The sequence below is a fragment of the Somniosus microcephalus genome, chromosome 1 (genome assembly GCF_052327205.1).
Source record: "Somniosus microcephalus isolate GS21.2 chromosome 1, FLI_Smic_1.0, whole genome shotgun sequence".
Classification (NCBI taxonomy): domain Eukaryota; kingdom Metazoa; phylum Chordata; class Chondrichthyes; order Squaliformes; family Somniosidae; genus Somniosus; species Somniosus microcephalus.
The window spans coordinates 202,413,444-202,436,862 of record NC_140987.1 but is presented as its reverse complement, the minus strand read 5'-3'; the positions used below and the strand labels follow the sequence as shown (position 1 = coordinate 202,436,862).

General features: G+C 43.3%; 1 protein-coding gene across 2 annotated transcripts in view; it reads left to right on the top strand.

Moving 5' to 3' along the window:
• Nucleotides 1-23,419, top strand: part of LOC147124553 (ras GTPase-activating protein 1-like) — a 212,293-nt gene that overhangs the window by 63,895 nt on the left and 124,979 nt on the right. For both annotated transcript variants that reach the window (XM_085989292.1, XM_085989284.1), the window contains exons 2-5: nt 2,386-2,538; nt 3,679-3,814; nt 14,381-14,451; nt 22,866-22,983. In XM_085989292.1, the coding sequence (XP_085845418.1) occupies nt 2,386-2,538; nt 3,679-3,814; nt 14,381-14,451; nt 22,866-22,983 (478 nt within the window). The remainder of the gene's footprint in view (nt 1-2,385; nt 2,539-3,678; nt 3,815-14,380; nt 14,452-22,865; nt 22,984-23,419) is intronic.

Here is a 23,419-nt window from a genome sequence, read left to right as displayed (position 1 = left end):
TTCTCTCTACTCTGTTCAGATCCCTCATGATTTTGAACACCTCTATCAAATCTCCTCTCAACCTTCTCTGCTCTAAGGAGAACAACCTCAGCTTCTCCAGTCTATCCACGTAACTCAAGTCCCTCATCCCTGGAATAATTCTCGTAAATCTTTTCTGCACCCTCTCTAAGACCTTCACATCCTTCCTAAAGTGCGGTGCCCGGAATTGGACACAATACTCCAGTTGAGGCCGAACCAGTGTTTTATAAAGGTTCATCATAACTTCCTTGCTTTTGTACTCTATGCCTCTATTTATGAAGCCCTGGATTCCGTATGCTTTTTTACCCGCTTTCTCAACCTGCCCTGCCACCTTCAACAATTTGTGCACATATACCCCAAGGTTGAGGATGGGGTAAAAGTGAGGTATTGTCCCAGTGTGGCATAATTTACTGCAGCTTTTGATATATGTGAGGTGTAATTCTGTAACAAGAGCAACTTGCATTTGCATTTACATAGAACCTTTTTAATGTAGAAAATTCTCCAAAGGCACATCAGAGGTGTAAGGAAAAAATGGACTCCGAGCCAAAAGAGGAAATATTAGGAGGGGCTGACTAAGAAAAGCTAAGTTGGAGTGGGGCTGTAACATTGGGGGGGGGGGGTTATAGAAATATGGAGGGATTTAAACACAAGGTACCTCAGTTATTTTTCTCCCACTGCAAATAGTTCTGTTGCTAAACACCGTTTACTTTAGTTCCTCCGCGGTTAACATTTAGTAGCATACTATTTTTCGCTAAAGTTTTATGGTTTCCTTGTGTTAATGATAATGGATTAGGAAAGCCATTCACCACATCTTAATTTACCAATCTAGAGCGATCGTAATATCCCCCCCCCCCATTGCACCATCTAGTTGTTTCTTAAATGAGTTGAATGTTTTTGCATCCACCACTCTATCTTGAAGTTTATTCCTCACATTGATCACTCTGTGTAAAGAAAGATTTCCTGATATTGATCCTAAAATTAACTTTTATTGGTTTGAATTCATATCCTTTAGTTTAATTTACACTAATATTCCAGGTTATTTTTCTCTACACCCCCAACAATCTTGGGTGCCTCCTTTCTGGGCTGAACAGCCCAAGCTCCTCCAGTCTTACCGTATAACTCAGACCCCCTGATACTGGGAATCGGCCTTGTTGCGTTTCTCTGCATTGCCTTTAGTGCTCAGTGTTCAAGGTTCTGACCAGAGCACTGTACAGTTTGATCATGATTCGTCTGACAACTATTCTGCAGTTTTGACCACATAGTTTAACATTCTATTGGCTTTGTTAATTGCTGCTCTTCACTGGTTGGACTCGTAAGACTCAAGATTGTTCCAGCTTCATCCTAAGCTATTTCAGCACCATGTCATCTATATTTCCTTCCTATGTGTAGCACTTTACACTTGTTGGCATTAAATTGAATCTTTGTTTCATCTCTGCTCCCTTACATAAGGTGTTAAACTCATTCTGTAATTTTGAGCTTTTGATTCCATTGCCCCTCTTAACTTGGTATGTTCTGCAAATTTGACCACTTTGCACTGAATTTTTGAATCCAGATCATTTATGTAAACTAGAAATAGTAGTGGGCACAGTGCTGTGTCCCGAGGTACTGCAGTCAGTATCCCTCCACAGCTCTGACACTACTGTAATGAGTACTCGTTTCCTACCCATTCCCAGGTTTGACGCTAAATCCGCACAGCTTTAAATTTAATAGCCTTTTGTGTAGAACTTTATCAAACCACGAGTTACACTAAGATATAGGGCTTGTCACAATCTACTTGGGGTTGTCACTTTCTCAAAGAAGTTAGTCAGGCAGTTTGTATTATTTTTGTGTACTTTGTATGTGGAAGAATGAGGTGTTATAAGTTTACGTTCCATATTCTTGCTCTATGTTTTGCTTTCCAATCTGATGTGGTTTAGAGCTATGTGTCGCAAAGTAATTTTCCTGTGTAGTCGTGTTTTATGCGGAAGATTAATGTCTTTCAAAGAAACTGATCGGTTTAACCTTGAAGGACAGATGGGTTATGTAAAAGTATAAAGTATATCAGATTTTCTACAGCGATGAGCACATGCAGCAACAATTACCATACTTGTTTATGTCCAGTGTGATATTCTGGTGATGTGTGTTGGGTTATAAACCTATCGTAGGAAGAAACCTCTGTTACACAAAAAATGAAAAAAAATAGAATCTGTACTGAAATGCATCCTGTCACAAAGGTGCAAATATTTAAGGGTTTTCCTGGTCATGGCAGGTTTCAGATTTATTCTTAAAAACCGGAATCTTCAACTGTTAAATACATTTTGAGCTGACACTAATAATTTTGTTGCCTGCAGTTTGTGGTGCAGTATAAATTTCATTTTACTTTTTCAGGTGGTATCATGGAAAACTGGATCGTACAATTGCTGAAGAGAGGCTTTGCCAGGCAGGCCGACCAGGAAGCTATCTCATCAGAGAGAGTGATCGAAGACCAGGTTCATTTGTGCTTTCGTTTCTAAGTAAAACAGGCGTGGTCAATCATTTCAGGTGATAAGCTTAACATTTTTCATCTAGTGATTATCTAATGGGGGGAGGGGCTATTTGAACATACTGTATTGGCTTCCTTGAAAATGGCAATTATAAATAATTTGGCAGGAGTGCTGCTGTTCCTTAGTAGGGTAGACAGTAATGTAATGTCAAGCTTTCATGAAATGAACACATTTCTTTACCATTTGCACACCTCCCAGGTTTAGGGGAATCTCTGTTGTTTTTAGTCAGCAGCACCTGCTTATCCCCACCCTCTAGAGGTCAAGGACCTGTTTGTTAGATTAGTTCTTATTTTCACCAGTTTTGAGAAGGTTCATTATTTGAAATTATTTATTTTTAATTGTTCCATAATTTTCATCGAAGTTGTAAAATCCCACCGATTTTGTGCAACAATTTGGCATGGCACTTAAAAGAAAGCACTTGAACAAAGAAATAAAGTGTGCTGCAGAGGAAGTTGTTGAATGCAATACCTACTTCATTTGTGAAGGTGATCATATAACACAGGTGAAGATGCAAATGTGTTTTGTAGGTCTCCTTCAGTGCCACACCAAATAAAGCATTTATCCATAGAATTGGGGAGCTCCTTCTCACTTAATCTTTCCCATCTACTGAAGTATTTTTGTTCTTTGGCTAATGTTGCACGGTGTTTTTCATTAAATTTGGGGCTTGAACCAGTGTCAGTTTTAGCTTCTTAAACCAGGTGCTTTTCAGATGGACTGAGGCGGTCTGTGAGTAGCAGTTTCAGAATTTTTGTGCCACTGTAGCAAGTTGGAATTGCTGCATTTTGTCATCAGCCTTTTTGCCTCTCTTCGAGGCACTTTAGAAGTCTTGACGCAAAGGCTTGTACTGTGGCTTGAAGACTGAGGAATGGGAGTCCAACTTGCTTGATTAACTGTAATGTCCAAACCTTTAATTTCCTTGCAACCATCTCAGGGAGGAAATCTAATGGTTCTGTTAAAGGCCACTCTACCTGTTCCACGACTGCGATTAGCTTTTGTCTGTGTCAGGCATACTGCCTTAACACAATTTTTAAATTAGGCGAATTGGACAAACTAGTCACAATAGTCTGTTGAAAATTACATGAATTAAATGATTGATTAAAATACCTTATAACTCAATGCATTGTTGTGGCCATTCTAGGATCATTGCGATGTGTGGTGATTATTATATTGGTGGACGACGGTTTTCCTCGCTTTCAGATCTGATTGGTTACTACAGTCATGTGTCCTGCTTACTAAAAGGAGAGAAGCTTCTGTTTCCAGTAGCACCTCCAGAGGTAAGTGTACAAATTATAATTTAGAAATATTAATGTTTTACTAATGTAAATACTAATATAACAGACATGAAAAACAGGGTGATAAAAGACTTGTTGCACTGAACCTCGCTTGCTCTCGTTCCTCCTCCTCCTCGTTGCATGCGCGCATGCTCCCTCTCTTTTTTGCCCTCCCCCCCCCGTTCGCTCGCTCGTGCTCTCGCTCTCATCCACCCTCCCCAGCCCCTTTCTCTTTCTCGTTGTCTATCTCAATTTTTCAACCCAGACTCAACAGAACTATGCAACAATGGAAGGGAATCGTGTCAGAGGGGATTTTCTGTAATGGTGATACCAAATGGTGACAACATGCAACTTAGTTCTCTGGTGCTGAGAGGGTGGAAAGTATTGGGTATTAAGTTATAAGATCAATATGCAGGTGGAGTTTCTTCAACTCGCCTTTTTTAATATTAGGACGAATTTTGCTGTAGAACTAATGGTGAGGCTAACCGCGCTCACCGTTGTTAATGTACATCGGACAAAACTTAGTGACTGCACATGTGCAGTTATACTTGGAAATCAGGACGCTGCTGTCTGAGTTGCCCTGCTGCTCCAGACGTTGTGTTATACCAGTATCTCACCGAGAGACACAACATTGAAATACATGGAATGACATGAAGCTGCTGTACTTGCGTGATAGATACTCACTAAGCTGGCAAGAAAAAGTTAGGGCTTGTCCATTTCAGTGTAAGTAAATTTTTAATGACGTGATAAGTCTTAATTACTGCCAAACATCCTCTCTGGCGCTGAAAATTAATTTTTACAAGTGTGGAGTCTCATTCATTCAGATTTTAATTATTGTTGGAGATTAAATTTTTTTTTTTAACTTTTTCTGTCTTTTTTGTCTCTATCTCTGACAGGAGTTGGGGGACTGAGGCTTGGAGAGTTGGGGTCTGAAGTTAGTATGTGGAAAGGAGTGGGCTTGGAGGGGAGTAGCAATCTGACGTCAGAGTTTAAAAACTATATTGAAGTCTAGGAGCATGACAGGGGCCTGTGGGGACTTGAGTCTGAGCACGATGAAGGGCTATATTTGAAACATTAATGTTTTCCTTTTTTTTTACAGGTGCTCCTTGATTTGCTGAGTGTTTCCAGCATTTTCTGTGTTGTTTCAGATTTCAAGTATTTGCTGTATTTTGCTTTTTGTTTCACCGGTTACTGAAATGTGCATGGTATAAAATTCTTGGGGATCACAATCTCATTGATCACCTTAACCAATTGGCATCTTGGAAACTCCGTTCTATTTAGCAGGTAAATAAGCAGTGTGTGACATCCGTGGGGATTAATGAGTTGTAGATTAGTGGGAATTGGAACATTGGCATCAACTAACGCCATTCTAATTCAGAACACCAGGTATTGGTATATCAAATACAATAGCAAAACACTGCAGATGCTGAAAATAACATCAGAAAATGCTGGAAACACTCAGCAGGCCTTGCAGCATCCGTGGAGAGAGAAACAAAGTTAACATTTCAGGTCTGTACCCCTTCGTCAGAACTGGAAAAAGTTAGGGATGTAACAGGTTTTAAGCAGGGAAAGGCTATTGACAAACATCCACGACAAGCCCACAGCTACCTGGACTACACTTCCTCCCACCCCGCTTCCTGTAAGGACTCTATTCCATTCTCCCAGTTTCTCCGTCGCATCTGTTCCGATGATGCCATCTTCCATACCAGTAATTCTGATATGTCTTCCTTTTTCCTCAACCGAGGATTCCCTCTCTACCGTGGTTGGCATGCCCCTCGACCGTGTCCGTTCCATTTCCCGCACTTCTGCTCTCATCCCTTCTCCCTCCCAGAACCACGATAGGGTTCCCCTTGTCCTCACCTTTCACCCCACCAACCTCCACATTCAACCGATCATTCTCCACCATTTCCGCCACCTCCAGCGTGATCCCACCACCAAACCTATCTTTCCCTCCCCTCCCCTCCCCTTTCAGCATTCCGAAGGGACCGCTTGCTCCGCAACACACTGGCCCACTCCGCAATCACCCCCAACAGCCCCTTTCCTCCCCATGGCACCTTCCTGTGCAAGCGCAGGAGATGCAACACCTGCCCTTTTACCTCCTCCCTTCCCACTGTCCAGGGCCCCAAACACCTCTTCCAGGTGAAACAGCGATTTACTTGTACTTCTTGCAATTTAGTATACTGTATTCGCTGCTTACGATGCGGTCTCCTCTACATTGGGGAGACCAAACGCAGATTGGGTGACCGCTTTGCGGAACACCTCCATTCAGTCCGTAAGGGTGACCCCAAGCTCCCGGTCGCTTGTCACTTTAATTCTCCGCTCCGCTCGGCTCCACTCCCACTCTGACCTCTTGGTCCTCGGCCTCTTACACTGTTCTAATGAAGCTCAACGTAAGCTCGAGGAACAGCACCTCATCTTTCAATTAGGCACTTTATAGCCTTCTGGACTCAACATTGAGTTCAACAATTTCAGACTATAACCCCTGCCCCCATTTTTTCAGGCGGCAGCTGTTGATGATTCTGTCATCTCCATTTGCAACATTTAATCTCTCCTACCTTCCATCCTAGCACAGACCGTCCTTTTAGTTCCTTCCTCCCCTTCCCCCCCCCCCCCCCCCCTTTTCCTGCCTCTGCACCTGCTTAAAACCCTATCTTTTTCCATGATGTGGAGATGCCGGTGTTGGACTGGGGTGGACAAATGTAGGAAGTCACACAACACCAGGTTATAGTCCAACAGCTTTATTTGAAATTACAAGCTTTCAGAGCGCTGCTCCTTCATCAGGTGAAGTGAAGAGAAGCATACAGGCACAGCATATATAGTCAGAGAAAACTGCCAGATGATTACAGGTAATCTTTCTAACTGCCTTTTATCACACCTCGGCAGAGAGATAATCACAGCAATCAAAGGTGTGAATGATGTCCAAACAGGTCAGTCAGGAAAACATTACATCAAAGAACAATGCGGTGGGGTCACAAGGGGTCAAATGTTGCAGATGCTGGGGTCTGTATGAAAAACAGAAAAAAACGTTGCTGGAAATCACAGCAGGTCCGGCTGCATCTGTGCAGAGAGAACAAGCCAACGATGACTCGAGTCTGGATGACTCTACGTCAGGTGGGGTTACGTGTAGCGTGACATGAACCCAAGATCCTGGTTGAGGCCGTCCTCATGAGTGCGGAACTTGGCTATCAGTTTCTGCTCTACGATTTTGCATTGTCGTGTGTCTCGAAGGCCGCCTTGGAGAATGCTTACCCGAAGATCGGAGGCTGAATGTCCTTGACTGCTGAAGTGTTCCCCGACTGGGAGGGAACACTCCTGCCTGGCGATTGTTGTGCGGTGTCCGTTCATCCGTTGTCGCAGTGTTTGCATGGTCTCGCCGTTGTACCATGCTCCGGGGCATCCTTTCCTGCAACGTATGAGGTAGACAACGTTGGCCGAGTCACATGAGTATGTACCATGTACCTGGTGGGTGGTGTCTTCACGTGTGATGATGGTATCTGTGTTGATGATCTGGCATGTCTTGCAGAGGTTGCCGTGGCAGGGTTGTGTGGTGGTGTGGTTGCTGTTCTCCTGAAAGCTGGGTAATTTTCTGCGAATGATGGTCTGTTTGAGGTTAGGCGGCTGTTTGAAGGCGAGTAGTGGAGGCGTGGGGATGGCCTTAGCGAGGTGTTCGTCATCGTCGATGACATGTTGAAGGCTGCGGAGAACATGGCATAGTTTCTCCACTCCGGGAAAGTACTGGACGACGAAGGGTACTCTGTTGGTTGTGTCCCGTGTTTGTCTATGCGATTTTTCGCTGTGGCCCGTCGGAACTGTCGATCAACGAGTTGAGCGTCATATCCTGTTTTTACGAGGGCGTCTTTCAGCGTCTGTAGGTATCCATCGCGTTCCTCCTCGTCTGAGCAGATCCTGTGTATTCGCAGGGCTTGTCCATAGGGGATGGCTTCTTTAACGTGGTTAGGGTGGAAGCTGGAGAAGTGGAGCATCCTGAGGTTGTCCGTGGGCTTGCGGTAGAGTGAAGTGCTGAGGTGTCCATCTTTGATGGAGATTCATGTGTCCAAGAATGAAACCGATTCTGAGGAGTTTGATGGTGGGATGGAACTTGTTGATGTCATCGTGTAGTCTTTTCAGTGATTCTTCGCCGTGGGTCCATAGGAGGAAAATGTCGTCGATGTATCTGGTGTATAGCGTTGGTTGGAGGTCCTGTGCAGCGAAGAAGTCTTGCTCGAACTTGTGCATGAAGATGTTGGCGTATTGGGGTGTGAATTTGGTCCCCATGGCTGTTCCGTGTGTTTGGGTAAAGAACTGGTTGTCGAAGGTGAAGACATTGTGGTCAAGGATGAAGCGGATGAGTTGTAGGATGGCGTCTGGAGATTGGCTGTTGTTGGTGTTGAGTACTGAGGCTGTCGCAGCGATGCCGTCATCGTGGGGGATACTGATGTAGAGTGCCGAGATGTCCATCGTGGCGAGGAGTCTTCCTGGATCAACTGGTCCATGGGTGCTGAGTTTCTGTAAGAAGTCTGTAGTGTCGCGACAGAAGCTGGGGGTTCCCTGTACGATGGGTTTCAGGATGCCCTCGATGTATCCAGAAAGGTTCTCACACAGGGTTCCGTTGCCTGATATGATAGGACGTCCGGGTGTGTTGGCTTTGTGTATCTTTGGGAGGCAGTACTGTGCCTGTATGCTTCTCTTCACTTCACCTGACGAAGGAGCAGCGCTCCGAAAGCTTGTGATTTCAAATAAAGCTGTTGGACTATAACCTGGTGTTGTGTGACTTCCTACATTTATCTTTTTCCAGTTCTGATGAAGGGTCACAGACCTGAAACGTTAACTCTGTTTCTTTCTCCACGGATGCTGCCTGGCTTGCTGAGTGTTTCCAGCATTTTCTAATGGTATATCAAATATTGATGACCTATTACTACAAGACAGTTAGCTTCCACTTAACGTCACCTGTCTCACCTTGGTTGCCTCATCAGAATGTGCACCTACCAAGTGTCCAGTGGCAGCCATTACTGAGCAGAGTAAACTGTTGTTAATTGTTTTAAAATGCACACATTTTCTAAACAAAACCCACAAGTTTAGAAACAAAAAACAGAAATTGCTGGAACCATATCATATGTCAGTCAGCATCTGTGGAGAGAAGGGACACCTTTTGATGTAGTCCTTCATGAGAATTGGGAAAGCTGCCAATGGAAGTTGAGGGGTCTCCATGATAGTCGCATAGAAGAGGCTTGCATGACGGTAGAGCAGCAAAAGAGTTGCAGAGCCCTGGTGGCAAGTTGAAATTTATTTTTGTAGCTGCCCTTTTCATTCCCATTGTTTGCGTCTTTGTCTCATCTGTCACCTGATAAGTTCAAAAGCCTGTTAGTCATCCAGTCAGAATGCAGAGCGATTATTCTGTTTATGTAAGACATCGCACTGTAGTGGGAGTAGTGCTGCATGTTCTTTATTTTGTATCATTACTTGAACATGAGTTGTATTGATTGAACTAAGTAACTCTGTTCATACCTATTGCTCTGCATGTTTCACATTGGGCCAGAAATTGGTGAACGGGGCTTGCCGCGTGTGCAAGCCCCGTATATGCACTTACCCCGCGCTACTGCCGATCAGCCCCAGGGACGCCTGGACTTGGTGTTTGAAAAAGAAGAATCCCGGGCAGCGTATGACGTCACGCCGCCCAGGAGTGCAGCCAGCGCGAAGCCAGGAGCGTGCAGTGCAAGTGAGACACGCCCCTTGAGGTCTCAGTTTCACTGGACACGCCCCCAATGTTTCTGTCAAGCTGCTAAGCATTTTTACATGCAAAGCAGCAGTTTAAATAGGTTTTTGGAAGTTTTTTGAAGATTTTGGTAACTTTTATAAACTTTTTAAAATGTTTACATTATTTTGAGTAATCTGAAGTAGTTTTAAAGAGAATTAAAGCAATTTAAAGACTTTTAAAAGCCCTAAAAGAATTTTTTAATTCCATTTATTTATTTAGCAATGTCGTCATCATACGTGTCTTCACACTGTTCCCTTTGGGGAACTGTATGAAGTGGTGGAAGGATTTATGGCCATGATTAACGCTCATTCCGTGACCGTAACCATCTTTGAACCAGCCATTAGGGCGGTTAGTCCTATGGCGGGAGGGTTTTACGGGCTCCCACAAGCTATACAAGGAGGGGCGGACGCAAATATCCCACTGGATGTCAACCCAGAATTTAGAGCCGGAGCTCCGACTCCACTTGCCGGGACTGTCTGGAGCGGGGTTCGAAACCCTACCCTGATCTGGCCCAGCGGCGGGGATCCTACCGCTATGACAAAGGCCCAATCCGATTAGCAACGTGAAATGGCAGCATAGGGCTCCAGTCACGGGGAGGGAAAAGGCGCAGGAAACGTATGGGTGTCACCTTTTGTGCGGAGTGGGCCTTTTGCGTAGCAGTAAGCATCCCCGCCGCTGGGCCAGAAGGAGTAGGGTTTTGAACCCCACTCCAGACAGTCCCGGCAAGTGGAGTCGGAGCTCCAACTTTAAATTCTGGGTGGACATCCAGCGGGATACTTGCGTCCGTGGGTGTTGGTGACCACCCCCCCCCCCCCCCTCAGATGGGTTGTGGGAGCCCGTAAAACCCTCCCGCCATAGGACTAACCACCCTAATGGCTGGTTCAAAGATGGTTACGGTCACGGAATGAGCGTTAATCACGGCCATAAATCCTTCCACCACTTCATACAGTTCCCCAAAGGGAACAGTGTGAGGATACGTACGATGATGACCTCTTGCGCAATGCACCTCCTTGGACCCTCAGTCGCAGATGCGAGGGGGCAAGTCGTGCAATTGTTAAATTTTTCATTTTATTGACATGTAAAATGTTGGCCCAGTAATTCCCTTCCAAATGCGCGAGTACGGTCGGGGTACTTACGCATCTGGCCGGATGAAATGCCGGTTTTCAGCATGCACAGTGCATGTGGGGAAAACCGGCATTTCCTGTCCTCTGAACGAAGGGGTTCAGAGGCAGAACGCGTGCGACTGCACAGGCAGCGCGTGCGCAGTATAATTCGCCGCTTTCATTAATGCTTTCAGTGAGGTCAAGTCATTACAACTTACACATGAAAAAAGCATGGGTACAGTTGCTCCAGAGGCTGCGGAGGAAGATATTTATTATCGTGGAGCTTCTGAAAGTATGTATGTCTGTATATATTCCTTTGCGTGTTATGTATATATTCCTTTACTTATATTTAATTATGACTTTCAGAGAAAGTAACTTATTGGAAAATCATAATTAAAAACATACATTCATACACATTAGTAAAGGAATATAAAACATACATACATATACGTAAAGGAATATATGTGGACATACATACATAACTCATTCTCACATTCCATTCACACAGCCACAATTGCTCCTTCTACCTACCGTTCTGAAAACCCTTTTTAAAAAAAAAAAAAAAAATTTTAACTTTAAAACTTACTTAAAATTTCTTAAAATAACTTCCCTCCCTTTCCCAAACAAAAATATTGCATTTCAGAAGCTCCACGATAAAATATATCTTCCTCCGCAGCCAATGAACAACTTTACACTTGCTTTTTTCAAGTGTAACTTCTAAGGACTTACCCTCACTGAATCCATCATTGAAATCCACAAAGTTCACTGCGCAAGCGCTGCCTGTGCAGTCGCACGCGCTGTGAATAGACCTCGGGTCTGGAAATGCCGGCGTTCCCCGCATGCGCTGTTCCTGCTGAACGCCGGCATTTCCAACGGCCAAATGCGTGAGTACCCCGACCGTACTCAAGCTTCTGGCCGCGAATTTCTGGTCCATTATTGTGGAATAAAGCAGTTTAGATTCAAACCAAACTGCACCTCATCTAGTGATAATTTGATCCACATTTGAAGAGATTGAAGAAACCCATGAGCAAAAAGCACAAGTGTCTACTCCAGATCACAAGGGGATGCTATCCCCAGGTTATGTTATTGTATAAGTAGATATAGTGAGAGTCAACTCTCATAAAAGACTGCTTAAAGGGGCAACTGACACCACTGAACTCAAGCAAGTTTCTATGGCAGGTGGGAATTTGTAAGAGCTAGCTTTAGGAGTTGAAGCCAAGTTTTATTACTGTACATGTTGTAGTTATTGCCGTTTTATGGTGATGCATCATGAGATGTTTCTCATTTTAGGTAATGAATCCAGGAATTTAATGTCTTTCCTTTACGTCCCTATTCTTGTGACTTGAAGTTTGTTTCTTGGAAAACAGCCCTTGATAATTTTTCTCAGAAACCAAAGTTAACAAAAGCCAACCATTGGTAGTGGAATAACCTTGTTTAATTTGGCTTTAGAGGAAGGAAATAAGGAAATGGCTTTATAGAAAGGATATTGGAGCTATGCAATGCACATAGAAAATCTGGTTTGCTGCTAGAGTTAGGATTGTGTCTATTTATTTAGTTTCCTTTCAGATCCTATCATCCGAGTTGTTGCCTCATCAGCTGTCTTATTCGATCAACTTGGGGGTTCTCCCTCTCCTACTCTGTTTCTTCTTCTTGGTGACCATTTCTACTTTTCATCCAAGGCTATCCACTCTTTGCTGATAATTCCTCTCTACATTCATCAACAACCTTCAGCTCACATGCCCTCATTGCATACAACCTCTGATCTTGCATCGCAAAAGCTCAATTCCTACATCTTGATCTCCAGCATGCCCTTTGGGGCAGTGAAAATTTGGTTTCTACTAGTTCTTCATCTTTTGCAAGTCCAGCCAGCAGCAATCACTTCTCATCCATGACTCAACCCACATTTCAAATGAACTCCCACATCTCCATTTTTCCTGTTACCTTCAATAAGTTGGCTTTCCTCTTTCATACCAAACTAATATGTTCTCTTCAACAACTACCATCTCTGCTTGTCTAAGACCTGAATACTACTACTGTATCCAGGGAGGTTTTTCTAATGCCCTTTGCAGTCATGAGCAGGATATAAGAAAATGCTTGTCTGATATGTAGCCCTTCTCCCACACCAGTCCACTGAGCTCAGTCTTGCTACAACCTTTGTTGCATCTCTAGTTTATCAATACTACTATCATCAATGCTCCTCCAAATTTATTTTTGTTAAATTGAAAATATGTCACCCTATATGCTCCATCTGTTGCCTCAACTCCACTGTGTTGAAATTCCCAGGACCTTGAAACTCTTGCCACCTTCAGGCTTCATTCCACGTACAAACTTTTAAAATCCAAGCTTGATATTTCCTGATTTTAGCTACTCATTTCAACCTCAGAAATATGGGTCTTGATCTTTCATCCCAGTTTCTCAATTTGAGAAAAACCTCTTAGCTACAGAATTCCAGCTGCTATTCATGGGACTCCATTCCCCACATCTGTTCCTCTTTCTCTTTCTCTCCCCTACCCCCTCCCCACCCCGGGACTGGTCAGTTTTCATCACTGAGCAAGACGTCAAATGAGAAAAGTAAAAGATGAATTACATTATGGGATTTTCAGCCTTAGACAGTGACTGTTGTCTCATCCTACCTTTCCTTTGTGAACTTAGTGAGACCTGGGGTATCTGTCTTCCTGTTCTTTTTCATGTATCAGGCAAGAAGAGTGAGAATGCCTGTTTGCAGAAGTTGGAGAGAGTATCACTTGGTGATTCAAGTCCTGTTACCATGACACCACGTGTCTTAAAAGACATTTTCTTGTTTTGAGATGTGGCTGTTTAAGTAAAGCCATCAGTGAATGGAAGAGACCTCTACAAGCTCAATAAAGATAACCCTACAAGGCAATTAATCTGTATTTTAAACTTGTTTGCAAGTCAGTGTGTCACCAGTGTATCCTGTTTTTGTGTACAAGATAGTAGCTTTATATCATAGAATCCTAAAATGTTATGCCACATGTTACAGAAATAGACCATTTGGCCCATCAGTATGCACCGCTGTTTTTCTCCACATGCCACCTAGTCTAATCCCACTCTACTGTATGTTTCTTATAGCCTTCAATATTCCTCCTTTTTCAAGCAAAACTTGTGAATAATTTCAGTAATATGCTCAGTATAGTGCCCCTCTGAAATAGACTGGCAACTGACTCTTAAGAAAATTGTCCTTTATTGCCTTAAATACCAATTTGCTTGATGCATATTACATTATGTAATGAATTTTGTTGCCATGTACTTCAATTGGTCTTAGTGGTGGCCCACTTTGGCTAGGTTTCCCTGTAATTTACATTGTTGATGATTAAGCATGGTGCCCATTCATGTCCTTCCACCGAAGTTTTCAATTCCATGACTTCCAAGACACTAATCAGTAATCAGACATGCAAGTGAAAGATGTTCATTGTGATGAGATGTCAATCCAAAATGATTGGTTGAATTAGATGTGTTTTGTGTCTGTTTAGAAACAATTTGGCACCTCTAGCTAGCTGTGCCTGTGCCTTTTGCAGTTTTATGATTTAGGAGACACTGTAAATAAAGTGGGATGTGTTATCTTATTAATCAGTCATAATGTACTCCATGTAAGAAACTGAATAATTTAAAGCAATATGTTTAAATTCTATTTTGTTATGATTTTCTTTGTAAAAGTTATTTAAGAATTGTTTTTCCTATCCAAAATTATAGCCTGTTGAGGACAGGAGGAGAGTTCGAGCCATCTTGCCATACACCAAAGTGCCAGATACAGATGAAATTAGGTAAGTCATTGAAATAAATTAATTTTTCCCAGATGAACAAAGAATTTCACTTCCTTTTAAAATATTTTTTGGTGAATTCTTGGACTTGACATCTGGGACACCAAGTGCAATAGCAAATGCTCCCAGACCAGCTAGAACACACTCATGCCAGATCTCCCAAAGGTGTGACATAACCATAACCTCAGAACAGTGTCCATACTTCAATCTTCATGCTACTATCCTCTGCATATTGGAGTAAATCCAAGTTTACAACAGGAAAGGTAATCCACAATCTCCCCTTTCAACTCCACTTCCTTCTGCATCAGACTCTGGAAGAAACTCTTCCCCAAGTCACTCAACTGCCTAGCATTTGACCCTCCCTTTGCTGTGATATGTCCTGCAACTGTTGATTTGCTGAACCACTCCTTCACCTCCACCTTCAATGCCTTTGTCTCTAGCAAAACATTCACTGTCTCCCATCCCTGTCATTCCCTGTGGTATGACCTCCATCTTTTTTATTAGTTCCTCAGATGTGGGCGTCGCTGGCAAGGCTAGCATTTATTGCCCATCCCTAGTTGCCCTTAAGAAGTTGGTAGAGAGCCACCTTGAACTGCTGCAGTCCGTATGGTGAAGGTACTCCCACAGTGCTGTTAGGGAAGGAGTTCCAGGATTTTGAACCAGCGACGATGAAGGAACCGCGATATATTTCCAAGTCAGGATGGTTTGTAACTTGGAGGGGAACTTGCAGGTGATGGTGTTCCCATGCACCTGCTGCCCTTGTCCTTCTAGGTGGTAGAGGTCGTGGGTTCAGGAGGTGCTGTCGAAGAAGCCTTGGTGAGTTGCTGCAGTGCATCTTGTAGATGGTACACACTGCAGTCACGGTATGCCGGTGGTGGAGGGAATGGATATTTAAGGTGGTGGATGGGATGCCAATCAAGCGGGCTGCTTTGTCCTGGATGGTGTTGAACTTCTTGACTGTTGGAGCTGCACTCATCCAGGCAAGTGGAGAGTATTCCATCACACTCCTTACTTGTATCTTGTAGATGGTGGAAAGGCTTTGGGGAGTTGGGAGATGAGTCACTCGCCGTAGAATACCCAGCCTCTGACCTGCTCTTGTAGCCACAGTATTTATGTGGCTGGTCCAGTTAAGTTTCTGGTCAATGGTGACGCCTAGGGTGTTGATGGTGGGGGTTTCAGCGATGTTAATGCTGTTGAATGTCATGGGGCGGTGGTTAGACACTCTCTTGTTGTAGATAGTCATTGGCTGGCACTTGTGTGGCGCGAATGTTACTTTGCTGTCTCAAGCCCCAAGGAGTGCACACTTAAGCAAACCTGGTGCAAAACTGGCTTAGCCATCCACTCCTACACCTGGCTCAACCACATCAACTGTGACCTACATTGGCTCCGTTTCCCCCCCCTCAGTGCCTCAGATCTAAAATTCTCATTCTTGTGTTTAAATCTCTGCATGGGCTTGCCCTTTCTTATTTCTGTAACTTAACCCAGCACTTTAACCTCCACTTCCCCAGCCCTGAAATCTCCATTCCTCTGATTATGGCCTCTTACGTACCCTTCTCCCTTCAGCCAACTTGATCCCATTGTCTGGAATTGCTCCCGAAGGAAGAACAAACTTGCATTAATATCACGCCATCCATGTCCTCAGAACACCCCAACGTGCTTCACAGCCAGAGTTACTTTTTGAAGTAGTCATTGTTATTTCGTAAATGTGTCAGCTGATTTGTGCCAGCAAGTTCCCTCAAACTGCAGTGAGACGTATAACCAGTTAATTTTTTTTCAGTGGTATTGGCTGAGGAATTAATCTTAGCCAGGACACTGGGAGAACTCCTCTGCTCTTTAAATCGTGCTGAGAGATCTTTTCTGTCTAGCTGAACACGGTGGGCCTCGGTTTAATGTCTCCTTCAAAAGGTGGCTCCTCTGACTATGCAGCACACCCTCAGTACTGCATAGAAGTGTAGATTAAGTGCTCAAGTCCTGCAGTGGGTCTTGAACCCACAACCTTCGGTCTTGAGAGTACTATCATCAAGTCAAGCTGACACCTAATGTAAATCCTTTTGCCTCTCCACCACCACCTTCTCCTTTAAGACCCTCTTTAAACCTAATTTCTTTGACTAAGCTTTGGTGGAAGAAAATCAAAGCATCAAAATAATAGTAGGTCACTTGCCTCATCGAGCCAGTTCCACTTTTGTTAGTCGTACCAGTTCTACTCAGTCATTTTCCTCTCTTTTTTTAGTATCGAATATCCTTACTTCCTAAATAAGTATCTTTTTAAACGCCTCAATTGATTTTTGCATCAGTGGCCTTCGAGGGCAGTGTGCTCCACATTCGCATAATCTATGAAAGCATTTTTAAAAATTCAGGTCCGGCATAAATACTTCTTGGGTTAAATGGCGTCAGTTACTCTCGCAAGTGGTCTGAACGTTTTTCTCTTATGGGAATTCACTCGCCCTCCCTTTTATCTACTTGTATGAAAACATAACACAGGGATATAACAATAGCACCCTCTTGTGTTCTGGACTGTGTGCTGCTTCAATCACATCGAAGGTGGACCAAGAAAACACTTGAAGAAACAAGGCTGGTACGAAATGTTAAGTAAAAATAATGAACATGCTGTGCTTCCCCACGATGCTTGATAACCATTTTTAATGTATTACACCAAGTCCACCTGTAGTGTCATAGTCAGTAATTCTGGTACTTGACCGACTACTGGCTTAGTTAGAATTCTGAGGTTCTGCACCCTCTTTCTAGATTCTTCTACCAGAGGCAAGGGTAATTAATTGCCTATCTGTTCCCTTCATTATTGTAAGCAATTTGATCAGATCATCCTATAATCTCTCCACTTTAAGGAAATATAACTGAAATTTCAATTATGGGCAATCCAGCCTCAAACGTCATTGGACTTTCTCCAAGGCCAACGCATTCTTCCTATGATGGAATTCCCAAAATGGAACACAATGTTCCCCATGAGGTTTAACCAGCGCTCTGTATAATTGCAGTAACGCTCCCTTACTTTCATATTCTATACCTCTTGTGATGTATTACAGTTTCTATTAGCCTTTTATAACACTTTTTACACCTGTAGCCTAGTTTTTAATGACTTAAACAACTGGAGGGAATTCCAGAGCTTCAGCCTTGAAGGCACAGCTGTCAATGGTGGGGAGATGAGTGTAGTTGATGCTCAAGAGCCCAGGTTCGGAGGAATACACTGTTCTCAGAGGATTGTAGGTCTTGAGAAGGTTACAAAGGCAGGGAGGGATGAGGCCATGAAGGGATTTGAACAGGAGGATGAGAATTTTAAATTTAAGGCATGGGAGGAACAAGAAGCCAGTGTAGGTCAGTGAGCACAGGTGTGATGGGTGAGCAGGACTTGGTGTTGGATAGGATACCATCAGAGTTTGGTAGGACACCATCAGAGTTTGGATGAGCTGAAGTTTATGGAGGGTGGAGGATGAGAGGTTGGTCAGGGATATCTGGGTAATGAAGTATGGAGGTGACAAAGGCAACGTAATGGGTTTTGATCCCAGATGGGTTGAGGCAGGGGTAATATGAGCAATGTTATGGAAGTTAAAGTAGGCGGTCTTTGTGATGGACAGGATATGGTGTTGGAAGCTCAGCTTAGGGTCAAATAGATGCTGAAGTTGCGAACAATCTGGTTCAATTTGAGACAGTGGCCAGGAAGGGGGATGGAATCGGTGGCAGGAGCTAAAGGCAGTGACTTCAGTATTTCCCATGTTTGGCTGGAGGACTTGCTTTGTCCCTGATGTAAGATTCTCTTTTCTTTCCAAGTTTATCATAGTAAGGGAAGTCACTGTTGAGGAATGGAACATTTTCTATTTCGGTCACCCAACATCAGCATCAAACACTCTCTGATTATTATAGTACAGATAAATGCAGAGCACAACTCCCTCCACTCCAGCCCAACAATGTGCCTCAGCCCCTTTCTATACTAGTATTATAGTACTAGTACTACACCTCTGGCCCTCCATTCGCCATGACATTTCTGCAGCTGCTGATCTGCTCAACCACACCCTCACCATTATCTTTGATGCCCTAGTCCCTACTAAAACAATTACCCTCTCTCACCCTGGCCGTTCCCCCGGTACAGCTCTCATCTTTGCTCCCTTAAGTCCAAGGGACGCAGACTCGAACGGATATGGTGGACAAGTGGTTTAGCCATTCACCGCCAGATCTGGCTGGACCACATAAAGCACTATCTCGTCTGCCAAAATTGCTCACTATTCCAGAATCATTCTGGAATGCAGAAATAAACTCCTATTCTCTACTGCTAACTGTCTTCTTAAACCCCTCTCCCCTGTCTCCTCCACCCTCACCTCCGATAACAAATGTGAGGAGCTCATGGACTTCTTTGTCTCTAAGATTGAGATAATCTGTTCAGCTGCCTCTGCCACTTCACTTCCTTCCCCTAGCCCACCAGGCCAAACTTCCTCAAAGGTTGCCCTAGCCCTGAACTCACATCTTTCTCCAGTTTCTCTCTGATCTCCCTTCATGACCTCTCTGCGCTCATCTTGTTTATGAGACCCAACTCCTGCTCCATCGACCCTATCCCCACCAAACTGCTGACCACCCAACTTCCTTTTCTGGCTCCTGTGTTAGCTGATATTGTTAACGGTTCTCTCCTCAGTTACTGTCCCCCTCTCCCTCAAATCTGCCGTCATCACCCTTCTCCTCAAAAAACCAAATCTTGATCCATCCATCCTTGCAAGCTACCGCTCCATCTCCAACCTCCCTTTCCTCTCAAGTCCTTGAACATGTTGCCTCCCAAATCCGTGCCCATCTTTCCCGCAATTCCATGTTTGAATCCTTCCAATCAGGTTTCCGCCCTTGCCACAGTACCGAAAGGGCTCTCATCAAAGTCACAAATGACATCCTTTGTGATTGTGACAAAGGTAAACTATCCCTCCTCGTCCTTCTTGACTTGTCTGCAGCCTTTGACACGGTTGACCACTCCATCCTTTTCCAACGCCTCTCCACCGTTGTCCAGCTGGGTGGGACTGCACTCGCCTGGTTCCATTCTTATCTATCTAACCATAACCAGAAAATCACCTGCAATGGCTTCTCTTCCTGCTCCCGCATCGTTACCTCTGGTGTCCCCCAAGGATCTATCCTTGGCCCCCTCCTATTTCTCATCTACATGTTGCCCCTTGGCGACATCATCCGAAAACACAGCGTCAGTTTCCACATGTACGCTGACGACACCCAGCTCTATCTCACTACTTCTTCTCTCGCCCCCTCCATGGTGTCTAAATTGTCAGACTGCTTGTCCGACATACAGTTCTGGATGAGCAAAAATTTTCTCCAATTAAATATTGGAAAAACCAAACCCATTGTTTTCGGTCCCTGCCACAAACTCCGTTCCCTAGCCACTGACTCCATCCCTCTCCCTAACATCTGTCTGAGGCTGAACCGCACTGTTTGCAACCTTGGTGTCATATTTGACCCTGAAATGAGCTTTCGACCACATATCCGCAGCATAACAAAGACCTCCTTCTTCCACCTCCGTAACATCGCCCGTCTCTGCCCTTGCCTCAGCTCATCCGCTGCTGAAACCCTCATCCATGCCTTTGTTACCTCTAGACTTGACTATTCCAACGCACTCCTGGCTGGCTTCCCACATTCCACCCTACGTAAACTTGAGGTCATCCAAAACTCGGCTACTCGTGTCCTAACTCGCACCAAGTCCCGTTCGCCAATCACCCCTGTGCTCGCTGACCTACATTGGCTCCCGGTTAAGCAGCGCCTCGATTTCAAAATTCTCATCCTTGCTTTCAAATCCCTCCATGGCCTCGCCCCTTCCTATCTGTAATCTCCTTCAGCCCCGCAAGATATCTGCGCTCCTCTAATTCTGCCCTCTTGAGGATCCCTGATTATAATTGCTCAGCCTTTGGTGGCCGTGCCTTCTGTTGCCTAGGCCCTAAGCTCTGGAAGTCCCTGCCTAAATCTGTCCAGCTCGCTAACCTCTCTTTTCTCCTTTAAGATGCTCCTTAAAACCTACCTCTTTGACCAAGCTTTTGGTCACCTGCCCTAATTTATCCTTATGTGGATCGGTGTCAATTTTTTTTTTGTCTTAAAATATTCCTGTGCAACACCTTGGGATGTTTTACTAAATTAAAGGCGCTATATATAAATACAAGTTGTTGTTGCATTTCTTTCAGTCTCCCACAGTAAACATCCATAGGCCTGTCTTAGTGACTGCAAATTAGTGCTGAATTAGGTGCAATTTTGTGCTGTAGGTCTGTGCCCAATAATAACTGGACTGAGACTTCACACGATACCATTATAGCCAGCCAGCAGTGGACAGTTTCACTCCTTAATTTTGGGCTGGAATTAAACCTGGGTCCCAGAAACAAAAGGCTAATGTCAACTCACTGTGTACCCAGTTCTCCATGCAGATTACTGGACTCTTGCCTGCACTTTGTTTGCCTCTTCCTCCTTTTGTGAGTAAAGATGCATTAAAAATTGTAATAGTTGCTGCTTTCCATCCGCTGACATTTTCCCTGAATCCAATAAGTTTGGAAGATTATAACTTATCCCCAATTTCTTCAAAGATTATTGTACTGGCCGCGCTAGACGTGCTCCTATCTAGCTATCCAGCAAGTTAAACACTCATTCAAAATAATTCTTCGTGAAGCGGTTTGCTGTTTGAAGCTTTTACTTGAACGAATTTGTGAAACTGTAAACAAAGACAAAGTATGTTTTGTACATAAACTGAGTACTACACATTCGATATTACACAAGATATAAACATATTTACAACAGTAGAATAGACTAATTGTATAACTAACTAACATTTGAACTAACTTCTGTAACTATTAAATATTAACCTTTTACAAACAGTATTATCAAAATATTACTCTGACAACATTGCTATTATGCTAAGAACTAAAGATACTCACAGATATTGCGTTTGGCCTAACATATGAAGTCAGATTACACTGGATTGAAAATCCCTCATGGAATTCTCCATTACTTAAGTCAGGTTCTTCCTGGTAAAACTGCTTCCTGGGGTCAACAGGAAGAAAGGTAAGAAGGTCAAATGACCTCTCACAGGAAAAAAGGACCAAAGGTCAAATGACCTCACACAGGAAGAAAGGAACAGATGACCTTTCCAGCTTACAAACTGTTAACACAATAACCGCCACCAGAGGGTGCTATTGCATGTAAAAACATCCAGGATGTCACAATGTCCATCGGCCCAGAACAATTATAACTAATGCATTCCCTATTTTTCGTGATCTTGATTTTAAAACCATCTGGCCTAGGGATTAGTTGGGACTTTCGAGCCATTGTTTTCACTATTAAATTCTTTCTGTTTTTACTGATTCCTGTAAATTAATGCCTTAGATTAATATCTAGTCATCCCTGGTCCTCTGGTGTTATATCCTCCTCCTCCATTGTGGTGAGGAAAACAAAATATTAATTTAGCATTTTCACCATATCCATCCCCTCTTGGTGATATATAAATAATTCTAAGTGACCCACCTCTTTTTTCCATTTGTTTAAGATGTTTCAGTATTGATGTTGCTTACGTGATCTCTTCTTCCTAGGCTCTGTAAAAATTAATCTGGGATAACCAGTCAGTCGCAAGTACTGATCCTTGTGGCACCCCACCAGTTACAGCCTGACAAATGGAAAATTACCCATTTATCCCTACTCTGTTTTCTGTCCGTTAACCAATCCTCTATTCATGCTAATATGTTACCCCCAACTCCATGAGCCCTTATCTTGTGTAGCAACCATTTATGTGGCACCTTGATCGAATGCATTTTGGAAATCCATATATACTACATCCACTGGTTCCCCTTTATCTATCCTGCTAGTTACATCTTCAAAAAACTCTAATAAATTTGTTAAATACGATTTCCCTTTCATAAAACTATGTTGACTCTGCCTAATCATATTACAATTTTCTAAGTGCCCTGTTTCCACTTTCTTGATAAAGGATTCCAGCATTTTCCCGACGACTGATGTCGGGCTAACTGGCCTATTGTTCCCCATTTTCTGCCTCCCCCCTTTCTTGAATAGTGGGGTTACATTTGCTATCTTCGCTGGGACCATTCTAGAATCTAGGGAATTTTGGAAGATCACAACCAACGCATCCACTACCTCTACAGCCACCTCTTTTAGAACCCTAGGATGTAGGCCATCAGGTCCAGTGATTTGTTGGTGAAATGTGCTTGTGCTTACCCACTTGCACGAGACTGATATCAAGTGTAAGAAAATTACCTTGAAGAATTGAATCGGCTGAAGGATGGGCTAGTTTTTTTAGCTATTTTGCAAAAAGGTTTTGTTTGTTTCGATTCTAGGGTACGGACAATTATTTTAATCTGAGTGTTCATTTGAAAATGGTTTTAATGTTTAGTTGCTGTGGTTTCAACACAGGTATTCTTTTGTTTATACAGTTTTCTGAAGGGGGATATGTTTATTGTTCACAATGAACTGGAGGATGGATGGATGTGGGTGACCAATCTGCGAACTGATGAGCAAGGCCTCATTGTAGAGGACCTAGTGGAGGAAGTGGTGAGTAGCTGAAATTAAATCATTCTAAAGTTTCCACTGTCTTATTTATTCACACAAGATGTATACCAAGAATGCTTACCTGAAAATGTTGGGCATTTTCTTTATCTGTGTAATATATAAAAATTAGAAATCTTGAGAAATGGCTGAACAATTATGTAAAGTTAGTTTCCCTTAAGTATGTGACCTTTTCTTAACTGTTTTGGAGTAATTAAGAAGTGTTAAATTCCAGAAATGTATAGAAATTCTGGGGCATTGCCCTCTAGAAACATTGGTAAAAGCTGATGCAAGTTGCAAGAAATAAGATGAGAATTTTTCATATAAAGGCTTTAATGCTACATACAGTATACATAGATAAATCCCATGTGTAGATAACTATTATAGCAGGAACATTTGTTATGCAGTTAAGTTGTTCAATGAGCTAATAGATCACATTTAC